General features: G+C 37.9%; 1 protein-coding gene across 4 annotated transcripts in view; it reads left to right on the top strand.

Moving 5' to 3' along the window:
- The first annotated feature begins 4,005 nt into the window (after window positions 1–4,005).
- Window positions 4,006–18,140, top strand: part of UPRT (uracil phosphoribosyltransferase homolog) — a 40,209-nt gene continuing 26,074 nt past the window's right edge. For 2 of the 4 annotated variants that reach the window (XM_060137050.1, XM_060137049.1), the window contains exon 1: window positions 4,006–4,468. In XM_060137050.1, coding sequence (XP_059993033.1) covers window positions 4,089–4,468 — 380 coding nt within the window. In that variant the 5' untranslated portion in view covers window positions 4,006–4,088. The remainder of the gene's footprint in view (window positions 4,469–18,140) is intronic. The other 2 variants (XM_060137051.1, XM_060137052.1) reach the window with 2 other exon arrangements.

The raw sequence follows: 18,140 nt of genomic DNA, 5'->3' as shown, positions 1-18,140 counted from the left end.
CATTGGTAAAGGTAAATATTCAGGCAAATAAAGAACACTATTACTGTAATGGTGTAGGTAAATCTATTTTAATTCAAATATAAAAGTTAAAAGAGAAAATTATTTTAAATAGCTATAACTAAAATATGTTTAAAGATACATATTAGGAACGAATGTAAATTGTGACAACAGTAACTTAAAGTGGGAGAGAAGTTAAAATGTAGAGTTTTTGTATGTGATTGAACTTAAGTTGTTAACAACCTAAGTTAGACTGTTATAAGATATCTTATGTAAATCCCAAGGTAACCAGAAAACAAAAATACCTCTAGAATTTACACAAAAGAATAGAAAGGAATCAAAGCATGTCAATACAAAAAATCAACAAAACACAAAGGGAGACACCTCAGTTCTTAATATATCATTTTTACAGGTTCTCTTTTATACTTTTTATACAAGGTAAACTCTTTTATAGAAGATGGTATAATCTTTTATACAAAATCTGCCTGTCCTGCCCCACACATCTGCCAGGAATTGTTTAAGATCTACAGGAGAGGTTTTGTATTCACAAGTAAACTAACTTCATAAGGCTGTAAATATGTATTTGAAAAGTGATTCAAAAATTTTTGAATCTATGGGGAGTAAATGGTAAAGAAGAAATGATATATATATCTGAAGATATCCAAATAGACATTTTGAGGTCATTGGGAACCACAGAACAAAGGTAAGGTATACATCTGAAAGGTGATACAGCTATTCATTTTGAAAGCAAAGTGAATCACACTATTTTCTCAGAACATTGGCTATTCTTTTAATTAATAGATTTTTGTTCACAAGAAATTACAATGCAATGGTGTAAGCATCACCAAGTCAACTTCAGTTAGAGAACTGCTGGAGTTTATGGCACGAAGGGATTGTCAAGGAGTTCATCAGAGTGCTAAGCATTAATAGAAAACTATATCGGAATTCCCCAGCTCAGTCATAAAGTACAATTTTGGGTTCATAGGTTAAATCTGGTATTGCAGGTGAGATACTATATAGTACAAGCAAAAAGTATGGTGTACAGTAGAGGAATATAACCTGGGCTACTCTAAGGACCTGGGTTATAGAAACAAATTAACCTGATCACACTTAGGTTCAAATCCCTGCTCCTGCACTTATCACCTGTGTGACATTATCAAGATACCCAATCTCACTACATCTATTTTCCTATCTATAAAATGGGGATAACAAAATAGAGCCTACCTCCTAAGGTTGTTGAAAGGCTTAAATGAGATAACTAAAGCATACTGCATGGAAAATAGAGTTTAGTATTAATAATTTAATAATAAATTAACTCTTCTGCCTTCTCCTAACTCTACTACTTATGATGTGACTATAAATTCGGCTCCTAAGTTTCAATTTTCTCACCTGTAAAACAGGAATTGTAATACTGAGGCCAACTGCTCCACAATGTCGAATGAGCTAACCTATATAAAAGTGTTTTGTAAAGGCACTGTGTAGACGCATGTGAAGGATATCTACTGATACATGCAATTGGTTTACTGCTTCCCATAATTTTTAGGGATCATCTCAAATTTATAACTCAAAACCTAAAATGAAGTTTATAGTCATCTCAATTATTACAGGAGAATTTTCCAGCTTTTTGCTTTATCTGGCTTCATACCTCCATCAAAAAGTGGGAAGCAAGAGAGTTATATTCACATTTGTCAGTTCTGCTGTTAGTATCTTTAGCGTAGGCTTCCATGCTGCCTAACATTTTATCCTTTGGTTTTCAAAGATCCATATTATCCATGACCTCCATGCCCTCTACAACCATGGAGAATTCTAAGATCTTCATTCATTTTTCTTTGTATCTGTTCTAGCACCTAGAAACATGATTGGCAAATAGTAAGGACTCAACCAATATTTGTTAACTAAATGATTTCATGAATCTGTAGGTATGTGTAAAAAAGACTGGATTTAAAGTGAAAAGACTGGGGTTTCTGTCTCTGCTTTTCTCCATTTTGGATGTGTGACCTTGGAGAAGTCACTTTAGGAAAAAGAATTACATAGTTATCATCTATAAACAGGGCTTGGTAATCCTCAAACTTTTTTTTGAGAATGTATAGAAGGTCTTTGTAGGTTATAAACCACCAAATTTAAGGTGTTATCATTAATCATCAGTGAATTTTACTTCAATAGCATCTTAAATAATTAAATTGACTAGATAAATAGATTTGCTAATGATTATTGGTTAATATAGGTAAGTATATGCATGGGTGTTTCTTATAAGAGTGAAAACACAAGACACACTGGTGGTTGTACTGTTCTAATTCATATTCTGTGGCACTGAGAACAAGGTCATTTGCCTGATGAAACACTAGACAAAAATGACTTCAGTACAGTTTTGGTCCTGGGATGTCTCACAATACCATTTTAAATGCATTACTGCATTTAAAGTACTGATAATGAAAAATATTGTATTTCATTGTTTTCCTTAGAGTATTCATTGGCAAAGTAGCCATTTAACTGCTCCTGCCCACTTCATGTTATCAGATTCAGCTTTTAAACCCAGAGATTCTTTGAGTCACATTGTGTGCTAGGAGAAAAGATGCACAGGCTTTCAAAAATGAGTGGGATTACAGTTTAAGGCTGCAATTTTTATCATCCAATCAAATTTAAACTCTCTATAATTACAGCTAACAGTGTACTGACCTAGAGGGTAAGACACAAAGCAGAGAATATGGGAGAGAAAAAAGGGAGAAAAATACCATTAATACTGATACCAAAACAAAAACCAAACAAACAAAGAAAAAATGGAAAAGAGAGCCAGATCAAGGCTCAAGTCTCACCAAAGGCCTCGATATTCCTGTTATCCGTTACTCATATTTGTTTGAATCTCTGCATATGCTGGTTATGTTCCGGTGTGGAACAAGGAATTTTAAGAATTGGCTTTTGGAAGGCAAAATAGAATTACAGAATGTCAAAATTGGAAGAACATTTAGGGGTCAAATAGTTAATGCATCTCATTTATAGATGGACAAAGTCAAGTCCAGAGACGGGAGGGAAATTGTTAAATACTGCTCAATAATTTTTTAGTAGAATTAGCAGGTTTCTGACTTTGTAGCTCTTCAAAAAGGGAGCCTGTAAGCCACTGTTCTCAAAAAGTACCATTTAAAAAAAATCAGAATTGTTGGGTTACGTGTTAAAAATAAAGATTCTTGGGTCCCATCTCAGATCTACTGAATCAGAATCTCAAAGGTAGGCCACGACAACCTGCATTTTAACAAACTTTATAATTGTTCTAACACACAAAGGTGTTGAAAAGCACTGCCCTAGACATTCTTAGCTCAAGCCTTTATACTATATCCTCACGTTAAAAACAAACAAACAAACAAAAAAAGTGTCTTTCCAAGTATTTAAAAGAAGCAAAGCGGTAGTGGATCTGAAATGCTGTCAGAATCCTCATGGTAACTGTACAGTGTAGGGTCCAACCAATAAAGATAAGGAAAGCTCTAGTAGTCAAGCACACTTGGGAAGCTGCAGCTGGTACAACAGTCTAGTAGAGGGCAGGCTCTTCAGCATGCTGCTAGGCATTTTTGAACTTCCTTTTTGGGCTACACAGACAAGCATACAGTAGATGCAGTTACTGAAGTTTAACTTTTCTGCCAAGACACAAAGTCTGAAAACATGGGTCTTTGTGTGTCATCATTTTAGCACTCTCCAGCCCTAGTTTTCTCCCGGCTCTCTCACTCACTCAAAGTTCTGCAGGCAGAATCCCTAGAGGCTCCCGGGAGACCCGGAAACCAAATATCCCTGGCCTCACCTTGTCTGCCAAGTTCGGTGTGGGATCCCCACGCAGCTGGGGCAACGCAAAGGGTTAACAAGCCGTTCGCTGCAGAGTGGCAGGGAGCAAAGCCAATCGAGTGTCTAGGCGGGCTGTAAGTCTGGTGTGGGCGGGGCCGGGACGTAATGTGCGAAAGGGAAGCGGTGGAGGCCAAAGGGGTGAGAGGGCAGCGGCGGTTAGAGGTTGCGAGGAGGCGGGGCGACCGGGAGAGCATAGGAGCTTTGGTCCGTTCTCCCTGCTCTCCTTTATCCTTAGGGGTCGGGGACGGCCTGGTGCCTGGTGTATGGCCACGGAGTTACGGTGTCTGGACTCCATGCCCTGTCACAACCAGCAAGTAAACTGTGCCTCGACCCAAAACCCCGAGCCGCAGCAAGCTGGCGAACTGATCCCGGACCATGCCGGGGGAAACAGCAACTTCGCGGGCAAGCTGACTCTCCTCAGGGGGAGAGTAAGCTCTTCTAGCGTACCGGCTGAGCGGGACTCACAGGCCTGCGGCGGCGCCACCCTCAACTCAGAGAGCAACGGTGGCACTGGCAACTCTGACGCGCCAGCCAGCGACTCCCTCCTAGGGGACTGCGAACTCTCCCGACAGATCGGGGCGCAGCTTAAGCTCCTGCCAATGAATGATCAGATCCGGGAGCTGCAGACCATCATCCGGGACAAGTGAGCCAGAGCGGAAGGGGAAGGGGAGGTGGAGGGTCTCTCAGGGGTTGGGTGGGGATTGGAAGTAAAAGGGCGAAGGTTCTTGGCCTAGGGAAGCTGGTCTGGAGATTTCGGCAGGGCGTTTTCTTTGCGGGGCGGTGTCACTTGACTCAGGCCTCCTACCCTTTTTCCCAGTACCTGTGTTTAACATCGCTTTGTGTAGTTTGGAAGCATTTTAGGTAACCTCCTGTTTCCTCTTTGTCTCTTATGAGCGGAATACTCAGTCATTCCAGTCAGGTAAACGTGCTGATCTGCCCTATGCCTGTTCTCGTGGGCAGTAACCATTTCTGGGTTGTAGGTTTACCACGTGAACAGACACAGGGCAGAGAGCGTAGCCCTTTCACTTCATACTGTTTAATAGACTCCCAGTTTGTTTCCTTGTCTCCATTTCTCTCTTCTACGTGTACCCACACATTACTGAACAATTAATCTTCTTAATATACTGCTTTGATTCGCTAACTACCGTACTCAGCAGCCTTCTTTGGCTTCTCTGAGCCTACCAAATAAAGTCAGGATCCTTAGCTTGACATTAAGGCCCATCTTCGTGGTCCCTAGGAACTACTCTGAAACATCCCCACTTCTCCTCGCATCTCAAATTCTCTTTACTCCTCTGCATGTTCAAATCCTACCTACTCTTCAGCATTCAGCATTAAATGTCCACCTCTGCCAAGAAGCTTTCCTTCAATCGTTCTTCCTCACTGATCTTCCCTGGCCTTTTTAGTGCAAGATTCACCTTCTGTTTTGTGTATTGTTGTTCGTTTAGCTCTTATCGCACTTGTTAGATTTTAAGCTCCTTGAGGGCAGAAGTATCTTTTACATTTTTGAATTCCAACTATGCCTTGCAAGCAGTAGTCATTCAATTACTAAAAGTTCTTTGTAGCTGTTAAAGTTATATTTATGAAAGTATTTAATGGTTTTTAATGAATTAATATTGAAAACTGTGGTCACATGAACCAATAAATGAAGTAGTGATCTTAAAAAGTAGGAGACAGGCTTGGTAGTTGTGGTGGGGGGAACTGAAATAAGACTTAATCTGTAAAACAAAGAAAATAGGATGATTCTTGTTTCTATAGAGCAAGAGTTACTGACTTTGTGTCTTGGACCTGTGCTGTCTTGGACCTTGTGCTGTACCTGTAGATGGGCTTCTGGGCTTTAGCAAACCCTCAGAAATTATCTGGGAAATGTTATTTGTATGTGCATTTTAAATGATTTTTTTAAATAGCATTATTTTTTAGTATTTTTTAAATAAATTTATTTATTTTTGTAAATAAATACAAAAATATTGCATTGGGTCTTGGTTGCTGCATGCAGGCTTTTTCTAGTTGCGGCAAGTTGAGGCTACTCTTCGTTGTGGTGCACGGGCTTCTCATTGCAGTGGCTTCTTCTGTTGTGGAGCATGGGCTCTAGGTGCACGGGCTTCAGTAGTTGTGGCACACGGGCTTAGTTGCTCCATGGGCATGTGGGATCTTCCCAGGCCAGGGCTCAAACCCATGTCCCCTGCATTGGCAGGCAGATTCTTAATCACTGCACCACAAGGGAAGTCCCATAACATCTTTATTGAGCTATAATTTACATACCATACAATACACCTTTTAAAGTGTACAATTCAGTGGTTTTCAAGTATGTTTATTGCTTTGCAGCCACCCACACAATTTTAGAACATTTTCATCAGCTCAACAAGAAAGCCCACACCCATGAGCAGTCACTCCCCACTTCCCTCCAACCCACCAAGAGCCCTAGACAACCACTAATCTACCTTCTGTGTCTATTGATGTGCCTATTCTGGTTGTTTCATGTAAATAGAATCATATGACATGTGGTCTTTTGTGGCTAGTTTCTTTTATTTAGCATAATGTTTTCAAGCTTTATCCATCTTGTATCAGTACACCATTTCTTTTTTGGCTGAATGATATTCCTCTGTATGGATATACCACATTTTGTTTATCCATTCATCAGGTGATGGACATTTGGGTGGTTTGGTTTCCATTTTTTGGCTATTATGAATAATTCTACTATGAACATTTGCATATGTGCTTTTTTATGGGGTGGGGATTCCTTCGCTTTCATTAGATTTCACAAAGGGGTCTTCCTGACCATGTAAAAGTGAACAGTTGCTATAGAACTTGGAGAGGGCATGACATTCAGCATTCATATATGACAGTATTAATACCTGATTTTACTGCATTACTCAGAAAAGCCTGGGTGGTGTAGTAAACCTGGGTGTAAGCAAAATATTTTTTTTCTTTTTTTTTTTCTGAGTTTGGGAGGAGACAGCAGGATCCAGAATCATCTTAGGCAAGATGTTTAGCATCTCTGTGCTTCAGCTTTATCATTTGTAAAATGAGGATGTTCCTAATATCTCATGAAGCTCCTGGGAGGCTAAAACAAGATACTGTCTATGAACATTTGTTGTAAACTGTGAACAGTATGCGTATTTATGGCATTTCAAGCCTTTATGTTTAGATTTGTGCATGGTTCAGATTGTATCCGTAAGTGCTGGTTTCTTCAGCTTTTGGGAGACAGTAAAAGGAATTTAACTACATAGAATGCACATTCTTATTTTAAAAAACAACACTGAGAGATCCTAGATTATTTTTATCCTGCTATGATACAGAATAGAAAAACTCATTACAATTTTTAATAACTAATTGATGCTTATTTAGGGTGGAGACAGAGTTTTAGTTTTGTTTCTGTTAATCAAATCTGTTAATGGAGGCCTCTGTTCCTTTATCTTAAAAAATTGGCATCCCCTCACACAAACAGGACCTGTTTTATCCGGGGCTGGTGTGGAGTGCTCGTGGTTGGAGGAGCTATATTTACAGGGGTCTAGTTATGGAAGGTGCCATCAGTTATCAGTCTGTCTTCCTTGTACCCTTATGCTCTTCTCTATTTTGATGTGACATCATATATGTGCACTATGGAACTGTCTGATGATAGAGGCCATTGAAGTACTTGTTATTCCTTTTATTGTTCCTGGTCCTTAGTGTCTATCTAGTGAAGGGATTGCTTTCTGAATTGACTTTGGCGTGGGGAAATGGGGTTGAGCCAGAGAACTGCATGTTGTTGTAAGTACATAAAGCAGGCAAGATTGAGAACATTGGACTTATTTAAAATATCTTTTTACTTATTTTTTTGAAATGTGCTGTATTTGCAGCATAAAATGTTGGTGGTATTATTGAATTTCAAGGAAATGTTTTTTTCTCTATTTGAGTATGCAGTAGTCTAAACGTCAAATGATCAGATAATTTACTCTGTCATACAGGGGTCACTCATGAACTCAGGAAGAAATGACTGCTTCATTTGCAGTTTTTGTTGTTGCAGTGGATTTAAACCACACATCCTTCCCTTTCTGCCTCCTTTATATACTAAACCCAGCAAAATCTGAGTGTAATGCACTGTTCCCTTGAACACAGTTCATGACCTCATATATAAGGCAGTGCAGTGTATTTAAAAGATCATCTCCTAGCCCCAGTTTTTGTTTTCTTTCGTTTTCTGAAACATTAAAGTAAAGCTGTTTCATGAGCTATTGAATGTTTCCTGTATATTTGCCCTCAAAGGGGTTTCACCATGGCCTCAGCAGGCAGCTTGGATGAAAGTTGAGCCATCTTAGAGTATTTTAGTCCATGAAATAGCGCTAAAGAAAGAACACATTCATTCTTGTGACTTTTTTTTTTTTAGTCACCTGGTGGGGAGACAATTAACCTCAGGATGGATGAACATCCTGTGCAGCCCTAATATGAGCACAGCCTGATGTGATTTGCGTCATTTGGCTAGGTAGTGTTCTTAACCAAAGCTGTACATTTGAATTGCTTGGGGAGTCTTTTTTTTTTTTTGGAACCCATCCTTAGAGTGGAGTAGTAGAGTAGTCTTGGGTGGAACCTGAGCACGTGTAGCTTTTCAAACACCACAGGTTATTGTGCTGTGCTCAGGCTGGGCCACTGCCTGCGGGAGAATGGCCATTCTCCCTTGCGTGGTGATTTGGCTAGTTTTGGATTTAGGGTGTAGGCTGAGCCAAGGATTCTAAACTAAACAGAACCAGCCTAGAGAACCTGGCCTGGTATCACCCTGAGACTGGAGGAATCTCAGAACTGTTCCCTTCAACTTATACAAAACCAAAATGTCCACCACAGAAAACACTATGACCTACAAGTTATTTATCAATAAATCACGGACATGGTTTTGGTTTTCCATGTGAATTTTCTAACTGGCTTTTAGGCCAGGAGTGAGGAAGTCGACTTTTTATACATACCTCTGTTATAATATTTATTGGGCATATCCTAGTAATCTCTTACCAGCTAGTCTGGACTCTGGGGAGGCAGAAAGAAAGTGTGGCCTGGCACAGTACCTGGCATATAGGGGAATTAATGTTCCAATCATTATAAAAATTAATAAATCAACTTGAATGACTGAGGCCTGGGTTCTAAAGGAAAATGATAGCTTCTCTTCTTTTTCTACCTGATCTCGAATGTTTACATTGAACTCTGCTTTGAGGTGCAAATAAATAATTAATGACACTATTTTATGAGATTCTTAAGAAGGTGCTGAAGATCTGTGGCCCTGATGACATGCACCTGGCAGGTAGTAAAAGCTATTTTCATTTTTTTTTTGTTGTTTGTTTTGGTTTTCACATCAGATTAGGTTTGCTGCAAGTACTTCACTGCATTTTGTTTTTTTTGAGGGGGAAGGAAGGAGGAGGAAAATCATTTATAAATCATCTGCATACAATGACAGACTGAGCTTAGAGCTTCTTTATTTTAATGATCACATAACAAAGTAGCTATGGAAGTAGTGCTTGTGTTTTCAGAGCTTCCACTAAACATTAACTCTAAGTGAAACATTCCTTTGGTTTAAACCTGCCAGAAAAGCTTATATTTTTTACTTCCCTTTAAACTGTTGCTTAAAAAAACAAACAAAAAAAAAACCAAGAACATATTAGAGCTAAAACTGAGTCCATTTAGTTCTTCCTCCTTAGCTTAGATTGCTAGATAAATACAGGACACCCAGTTAAAGTTGAGTTCAGATAAACAATGAATACTTTTCTTAGTATATCCTAAACATTGTATGGGACATACTTCTGAAATACAAATTTAACTGAGTGTCCTGTATTTTGATTTGCTAAATCTGGCAACTTTATGCCCAGACTTAACTTCTCCCACCCCCAATGCTAAAGACAATCTTTGTGTATAATCCTCATTTTCAAAAATGAGACCTAGGACAGCAGAAGCAAGAATAACTACAGTCCTGCAGCCTATGGAACAAAAACCACATTCACAGAAAGATAGACAAAATGAAAAGGCAGAGGACTATTTAGGAACAAGGAACGAGATAAAAAGAACAAGATAAAACCCCAGAAAGACAACTAGATGAAGTGGAGATAGGCAACCTTCCAGAAAAAGAATTCAGAATAATGATAGTGAAGATCATCCAGGACCTTGGAAAAAGAATAGAGGCAAAGATCAAGAAGATGCAAGAAATGTTTAACAAAGACCTAGAAGAATTCAAGAACAAACACCTAGAAGAATTCAAGAACAAACAGAGATGAACAATACAATAACTGAAATGAAAAATACACTAGAAGGAATCAATAGCAGAATAACTGAGGCAGAAGAATGGATAAGTGACCTGGAAGACAGAATGGTGAAATTCACTGCTATGGAACCAATAAATAAAAAAGAATGAAAAGAAATGAAGACAACCTAAGAGACCTCTGGGACAACATTAAATGCAACAACATTCACATTATTGGGGTCCCAGAAGGAGAAGAGACAGAGAAAGGATCCGAGAAAATATTTGAAGAGATTATAGTCAAAAACTTTCCTAACATGGGTCAGGAAATAGCCACCCAAGTACAGGAAGCACAGAGAGTCCCAGGCAGGATAAGGAGAAACACGCCAAGACACATAGTAATCAAATTGACAAAAATTAAAGATAAAGAAAAATTATTAAAAGCAACAAGGGAAAAATAACAAATAACACACAAGGGAACTCCCATAAGGTTAACAGCTGATTTCTCAGCAGAAACTCTACAGTCCAGAAGGGAGTGGCATGATATATTTGATGAAAGGGAGGAACCTACAACCAAGATTACTGTAGCTGGCAAGGATCTCCTGAAGATTCAACGGAGAAATCAAAAGCTTTACAGACAAACAAAAGCTAAGAGAATTCAGCACCACCAAATCAGCTCTACAACAAATGCTAAAGGAACATCTCTAAGTGGGAAGCACAAGAGAAGGAAAGGACCTACAAAAACAAACCCAAAGCAATTAAGAAAATAGTTATAGGACCATACATAACAATAATTACCTTAAATGTGAATGGATTAAATGCTCCAACCAAAAGACACAGGCTCGCTGAATGGATACAAAAAGACCCATGTAGGGTTTCCCTGGTGGTGCAGTGGTTGAGAGTCCGCCTGCCGATGCAGGGGTCATGGGTTCGTGCCCCGGTCTGGGAAGATCCCATATGCTGCGGAGCAGCTAGGCCTGTGAGCCGTGGCTGCTGAGCCTGCGCGTCCGGAGCCTGTGCTCTGCAATGGGAGAGGCCACAACAGTGAGAGGCCCACATACAGCAAAAAAAAAAAAAAACATATATATGCTGTCTACAAGAGAATCACTTCAGACCTAGGGACACATACAGACTGAAAGTGAGGGGATGGAAAAAGATATTCCATGCAAATGGAAATCAAAAGAAAGCTGGAGTAGCAATACTTGTATCAGATAAAATAGACTTTAAAATAAAGAATGTTACAAGAGACAAGAAGGGACACTACATAATGATCAAGAGATCAATCCAAGAATATATAACAATTATAAATATATATGCACCCAACATAGGAGCACCTCAATACATAAGGCAAATGCTAACAGCTATAAAAGAGGAAATCGACAGTGACACAATAATAGTGGGGGACTTTTAACACTTCACTTACACTAATGGACAGATCATCCAGACAGAAAATTAATAAGGAAACAGAAGCTTTAAATGACACAATAGACCAGATGGATTTAACTGATATTTATAGGACATTCCATCCAAAAACAGCAGATTACACTTTCTTCTCAAGTGCACACGGAACATTCTCCAGGATAAGTCACATCTTGTGTCCCAAATCTAGCCTCGGTAAATTTAAGAAAATTAAAATCGTATCAAGCATCTTTTCTGACCACAGCACTATGAGATTAGAAATAAATTACAGGGAAAAAAATGTGAAGAATACAAACACATGGAGGCTAAACAATACGTTACTAAATAACCAAGAGATCACTGAAGAAATCAAAGAGGAAATAAAAAAATATTTAGAGAAAAAAATGACACCTAATTCAGTACTACTTGGATTTAAATTAAATTGTTTTTTAAGTTATGAGTCAGAGGTTTTAATTTAATCATTTGAAAAGGGTGTATTCTTGTTTTAACCTTAATTACATACTCTTTACAAGCCACATTATAATAGCAGCTTCTCTATCTTGAGAAGGAAAATTTTAATGATGTTTTATGTGCCGGCCAGTCTCTTTATTTCATTATTTGCATTGTATGTACATGCCAGTCTGATTGACAGGGAGAGAAATCTCATTAAAATACACCTAAAAACTGGTTACCTTTTAGTAAACGTTCCCTTATTAGAGCAAAATATAGATAATGGCTTTACTCAGGGACTTAAGAGAGCTTCAGTCTGGGAAGAACCTTGGAATACTTCACCTCTATAAGCCTCACTACTTTCTTCACTAAAGAGGTGGTAAGAATAGAATCTACCTTTTAAGATTATGTGAGGATTAGACCAGGTAATGCACGAAAAGTGCTTAATACTTGGCACCAAAGAAGCTTTTAATAAATGATGACCTGTGGGAACGAAGGGAGTAATATATGTATAATATTACGTACCTGCTGTAACTTTTGGACCTTTTAAGAAAAGCCTTTTAAATAAATCTTGTACACTTGTGTGTGTGTGTGTGTGTGTGTGTACAGTTATTAAATGAATTTTCTTTAAAAAAGAAGAGGAGAGGTTGTCAAGTTTATTCTGAATAGAGAGAAGTAGCAGATAGTGATCAAATGGAAGTTTCTGCTGTAGAAATTGAAGTGTAATTGCCCCAGGAGAGGATGTCTTCCAACACACTAGAGAATCCCTCTAGTGGTGGTGATGATGGTGGTGGTGATGGTGGTGGTGGTAGTAGTAATAGCAGCAGCAGCAGTAGTAGTAGTGAGGTCTAGTAAGAAGAGGGGAGAGGATCTCTACTTGAAGTCTTAATTTTTTAATATTATAAAGACATTCCTCTCATAGTTCCATATGTTATGGATGATAAGTAAATACCTATTAGCCTTTTGGAAGAAAGGTCAGAGATTTCTCTTGATTTCATCTTCGTTGGGGTTTGCTATGAGATGTACGTGTCTTAAAATATATAAATATACAATTGCTATAGCCTCTCTGGAAATTTTAAAGTGCTTTATAGACGGTCTTAAGTAGGGAAGAGTCTGGTTTACCAAATCCACATTAAAATGAGGATTTGGCTTCTGGTATGATTCTCATTCTTTTGTTGTTTCTGTGTGAAGATCATTTTTTTAAAAAATGGCTACCTTTGGCTTTCATTTTGTTACTATAGATGTGTGACACATTTGTTGGGGGGAGTGTCAAGAAAAGTATATTCTCAGATATGGTTAGGTCTGCATTGTTAATCCTATATGGGGTTTGCACAATTTAAAAGATACTCTGCTTAACATTAGTTAGATTTCTATGCTCTGAATTATGAGCACCTGGATCTCACTGTTTAAATATTTGAATATATTTTAGAATATTCCAGGGATGTGTGTCAGTGTGTGTGTTGCTTTGTGATAATTTTGCATTAGATATTATTTGGGACAGTTATCAGATACAAGATGATTAAAATCTCTTTCAAAACTTTGTTTCCAGTATGATAGATTTTTTTTAAAAGTGGTTTTGAGACAAAAGTGTATAGAGTTATGATTTGAAACAAAGCATATGGAGTCAATAAGACCTGGGGTCTGGTTTACATTAAAACATCTTTATTAACACATACTTTAGTCCAGTGTTGGGCCTAAAGTAGGGGTCCAAAGATTATGTGCAACTCAATTGATCCAACAAGTAAATATCTGTTTTATGAAACTCTAGTGTTAACAGTGCAAGGGATATAGATGTGGATATTGCAGACCACTGTGGGTTTTTTGTTGTTGTTTGTTTGTTTTACATCTTTATTGGAGTATAATTGCCTTACAATGGTGTGTTAGTTTCTGCTTTATAACAAAGTGAATCAGTTATACATATACATATGTTCCCATATCTCTTCCCTCTTGCATCTCCCTCCCTCCCACTCTCACTATCCCACCCCTCTAGGTGGTCACAGAACACCGAGCTGATCTCCCTGTGCTACGCGGCTGCTTCCCACTAGCTATCTATTTTACGTTTGGTAGTGTATATATGTCCATGCCACTCTCTCACTTTGTCCCAGCTTACATTTCCTCCTCCCCATATCCTCAAGTCCATTCTCTAGTAGATCTGTGTCTTTATTCCTGTCTTACCCTTAGGTTTTTCATGACATTTTTTCCTTAAATTCCATATATATGTGTTAGCATACGGTATTTGTCTTTCTCTTTCTGACTTACTTCACTCTGTATGACAGACTCTAGGTCCATCCACCTTATTACAAATAGCTCAAATTCGTTTCTTTTTATGGCTGAGTAATATTCCATTGTATATATGTGCCACATCTTCTTTATCCATTCATCAGATGATGGACACATAGGTTGTTTCCATCTCCGGGCTATTGTAAATAGAGCTGCAATGAACATTTTGGTACATGACTCTATTAGAATTATGGTTTTCTCAGGGTATATGCCCAGTAGTGGGATTGCTGAGTCATATGCTAGTTCTATTTGTAGTTTTTTAAGGAACCTCCATACTGTTTTCCATAGTGGCTGTACCAATTCACATTCCCACCAGCAGTGCAAGAGTGTTCCCTTTTCTCCACACCCTCTCCAGCATTTATTGTTTCTAGATTCTTTGATGATGGCCATTCTAACTGGTGTTAGATGATATCTCATTGTACTTTTGCTTTGCATTTCTCTAATGATTAATGATGTTGAGCATTCTTTCATGTATTTTTTGGCAATCTGTATATCTTCTTTGGAGAAATCGCTATTTAGGTCTTCTGCCCATTTTTGGAATGGGTTGTTTGTTTTTCTGTTATTGAGCTACATGAGCTGTTTGTAAATTTTGGAGATTAATCCTTTGTCAGTTGCTTCATTTGCAAATATTTTCTCCCATTCAGAGGGTTGCCTTTTGGTCTTGCATACGGTTCCCTTTCCTGTGCAAAAGCTTAGAAGTTTCATTAGGTCCAGTTTCTTTATTTATGTTTTTATTTCCATTTTCTAGGAGGTGGTTAAAAAAGGATCTTGCTGTGATTTATGTCATAGAGTGTTCTGCCTATGTTTTTCTCTAAGAGTTTGATAGTTTCTGTCCTTACATTTAGGTCTTTAATCCATTTTGAGCTTATTTTTGTGTATGCTGTTAGGGAGTGATCTAATCTCATACTTTTACATGTACCTGTCCAGTTTTCCAAGCGCCACTTATTGCAGAGGCTGTCCTTTCTCTACTATACATTCCTGCCTCCTTTATCAAAGATAAGGTGACCATCTGTGCGAGGGTTTATCTCTGGGCTCTCTATCCTTTTCCATTGATCTATATTTCTGTTTTTGTGCCAGTACCATACTGTCTTGATTACTGTAGCTTTGTAGTATTGTCTGAAGTCAGTGAGCCAGATTCCTCAAGCTCCGCTTTTCTTTCTCAAGATTGCTTTGGCTATTCAGGGTCTTTTGTTTCCATACAAATTGTGAAATTTTTTGTTCTAGTTCTGTGAAAAATGCCAGTGGTAGTTTGATAGGGATTGCATTGCATATATAGATTGCTTTGGGTAGTAGAGTCATTTTCACAATGTTGATTCTTCCAATCCAAGAACATGGTATATCTCTCCATCTATTTGTATCATCTTTAATTTCTTTCATCAGTGTCTTATAATTTTCTGCATACAGGTCTTTTGTCTCCTTAGGTAGGTTTATTCCTAGATATTTTATTATTTTTGTTGCAATGGTACATGGGAGTGTTTTCTTGATTTCACTTTCAGATTTTTCATCATTAGTGTATAGGAATGCCAGAGATTTCTGTGCATTAATTTTGTATCCTGCTACTTTACCAAAGTCATTGATTAGCTCTAGTAGTTTTGTGGTAGCATCTTTAGGATTCTCTATGCATAGTATCATGTCATCTGCAAACAGTGACAGCTTTACTTCTTTTCCGATTTGGATTCCTTTTATTTGCTTTTCTTCTCTGATTGCTGTGTCTGAAACTTCCAAAACTATGTTGAATAAGAGTGGTGAGAGTGGGCAACCTTGTCTTGTTCCTGATCTTAGTGAAAATGCTTTCAGTTTTTCACCATTGAGGACGATGTTGGCTGTATGTTTGTTATATATGGCCTTTATTATGTTGAGGAAACTTCCCTCTATGCCTACTTTCTGGAGAGTTTTTATCATAAATGTGTGTTGAATTTTGTCAAAAGCTTTCTCTGCGTCTCTTGATATGACCATATGGTTTTTCTTCTTCAATTTGTTAATATGATGTATCACATTGATTGATTTGTGTATATTGAAGAAACCTTGCATTCCTGGAAAAAACCCCACTCGATCATGGTGTATGATCATTTTAATGTGCTGTTGGGTTCTGTTTGCCAGCATTTTGTTGAGGATTTTTGCATCTATGTTCATCAGTGATATTGGCCTGTTGTTTTCTTTCTTTGTGACATCCTTGTCTGGTTTTGATATCAGGCTATGGTGGCCTCGTAGAATGAGTTTGGGAGTGTTCCTCCCTCTGCTGTATTTTGGAAGAGTTTGAGAAGGATAGGCGTTAGCTCTTCCCTAAATTTTTGATAGAATTCACCTGTGAAGCCATTTGGTACTGGGCTTTTGTTTGTTGGAAGATTTTTAATCACAGTTTCAATTTCAGTGCTTGTGATGGTCTGTTCATATTTACTATTTCTTCCTGATACAGTTTTGGCAGGTTGTGCATTTCTAAGAATTTGTCCATTTCTTCCAGGTTGTCCATTTTATTGCCATAGAGTTGCCTGTAGTAATCTCTCATGATCTTTTGTATTTCTGCAGTGTCAGTTCTTACTTCTCCGTTTTCATTTCTAATTCTATGGATTTGAGTCTTCTCCCTTTTTTTCTTGATGAGTCTGGCTAATGGTTTATCAATTTTGTTTATCTTCCCAAAGAACCAGCTTTTAGTTTTATTGATCTTTGCTGTCGTTTCCTTCATTTCTTTTTCATTTATTTCTGATCTGATTTTTATGATTTCTTTCCTTCTGCTAACTTTGGATTTTTTTTGTACTTTTTACTCTAATTGCTTTAGATGCAAGATTAGCTTGTTTATTCGAGATTTTTGCTGTTTCTTAAGGTAGGATGGTATTGGTATAAACTTCCCTCTTAGAACTGCTTTTGCTGCATCCCATAGGTTTTGGGTCATTGTGTCTCCATTGTCATTTGTTTCTAGGTATTTTTTGATTTCCTCTTTGATTTCTTCAGTGATAACTTCGTTATTAAGTAGTGCATTATTTAGCCTCCATATGTTTGTAGTTTTTACAGGTCTTTTTCTGTAATTGATATCTAGTCTCTTAGTGTTGCGGTCGGAAAAGATACTTGATACGATTTCAAGTTTCTTAAATTTACCAAGGCTGGATTTGTGACCTAAGATATGATCTATCCTGGAGAGTGTTCCATGAGCACTTGAGAAAAATGTGTATTCTGTTGTTTTTGGATGGAATGTCCTATAAATATCAATTAAGTGTTTCTTGTTTAGTGGATCATTTAAAGCTTGTGTTTCCTTACTTATTTTCATTTTGGATGATCTGTTCATTGGTGAAAGTGGGGTGTAAAAATCCCGTACTATGAATGTGTTACTGTCGATTTCCTCTTTTTTTTTTACATCTTTATTGGAGTATAATTACTTTACAATTGTGTGTTAGTTTCTGCTTTATAAGAAAATGAATCAGTTGTACATATACATATGTTCCCATATCTCTTCCCTCTTGCATCTCCCTCCCTTCCACCCTCCCTATAGCACCCATCCAGGCGGTCACAAAGCCCTGAGCTGATATCCCTGTGCTATACGGCTGCTTCCCACTGGCTATCTACCTTACGTTTGGCAGTGTGTATATATATATACACTATATATATAGTGAGAGAGCCTCTCTCTCGCTTTGTCACAGCTTACCCTTCCCCCTCCCCGTATCCTCAAGTCCATTCTCTAGTAGGTCTGTGTCTTTATTCCTGTCTTACCCCTAGGTTCTTCATGACATTTTTTTCCTTAAATTCCATATATATGTGTTAGCATACTGTAGTTGTCTTTCTCTTTCTGACTTACTACACTCTGTATGACAGACTCTAGCTCTATCCACCTCATTACAAATAGCTCAATTTCGTTTCTTTTTATGGATGAGTAATATTCCATTGTATATATGTGCCACGTCTTCTTTATAAATTCATCCGATGATGGACACTTAGGTTGTTTCCATCACAGGCTATTGTAAATAGAGCTGCAATGAACATTTTGGTACATGACTATTTTTGAATTATG

This window comes from Lagenorhynchus albirostris, chromosome X (assembly GCF_949774975.1).
Source record: "Lagenorhynchus albirostris chromosome X, mLagAlb1.1, whole genome shotgun sequence".
Lineage (NCBI taxonomy): Eukaryota > Metazoa > Chordata > Mammalia > Artiodactyla > Delphinidae > Lagenorhynchus > Lagenorhynchus albirostris.
Note: the sequence above shows the minus strand (reverse complement) of the source record. Positions and strands in the feature narration are given on the sequence as shown.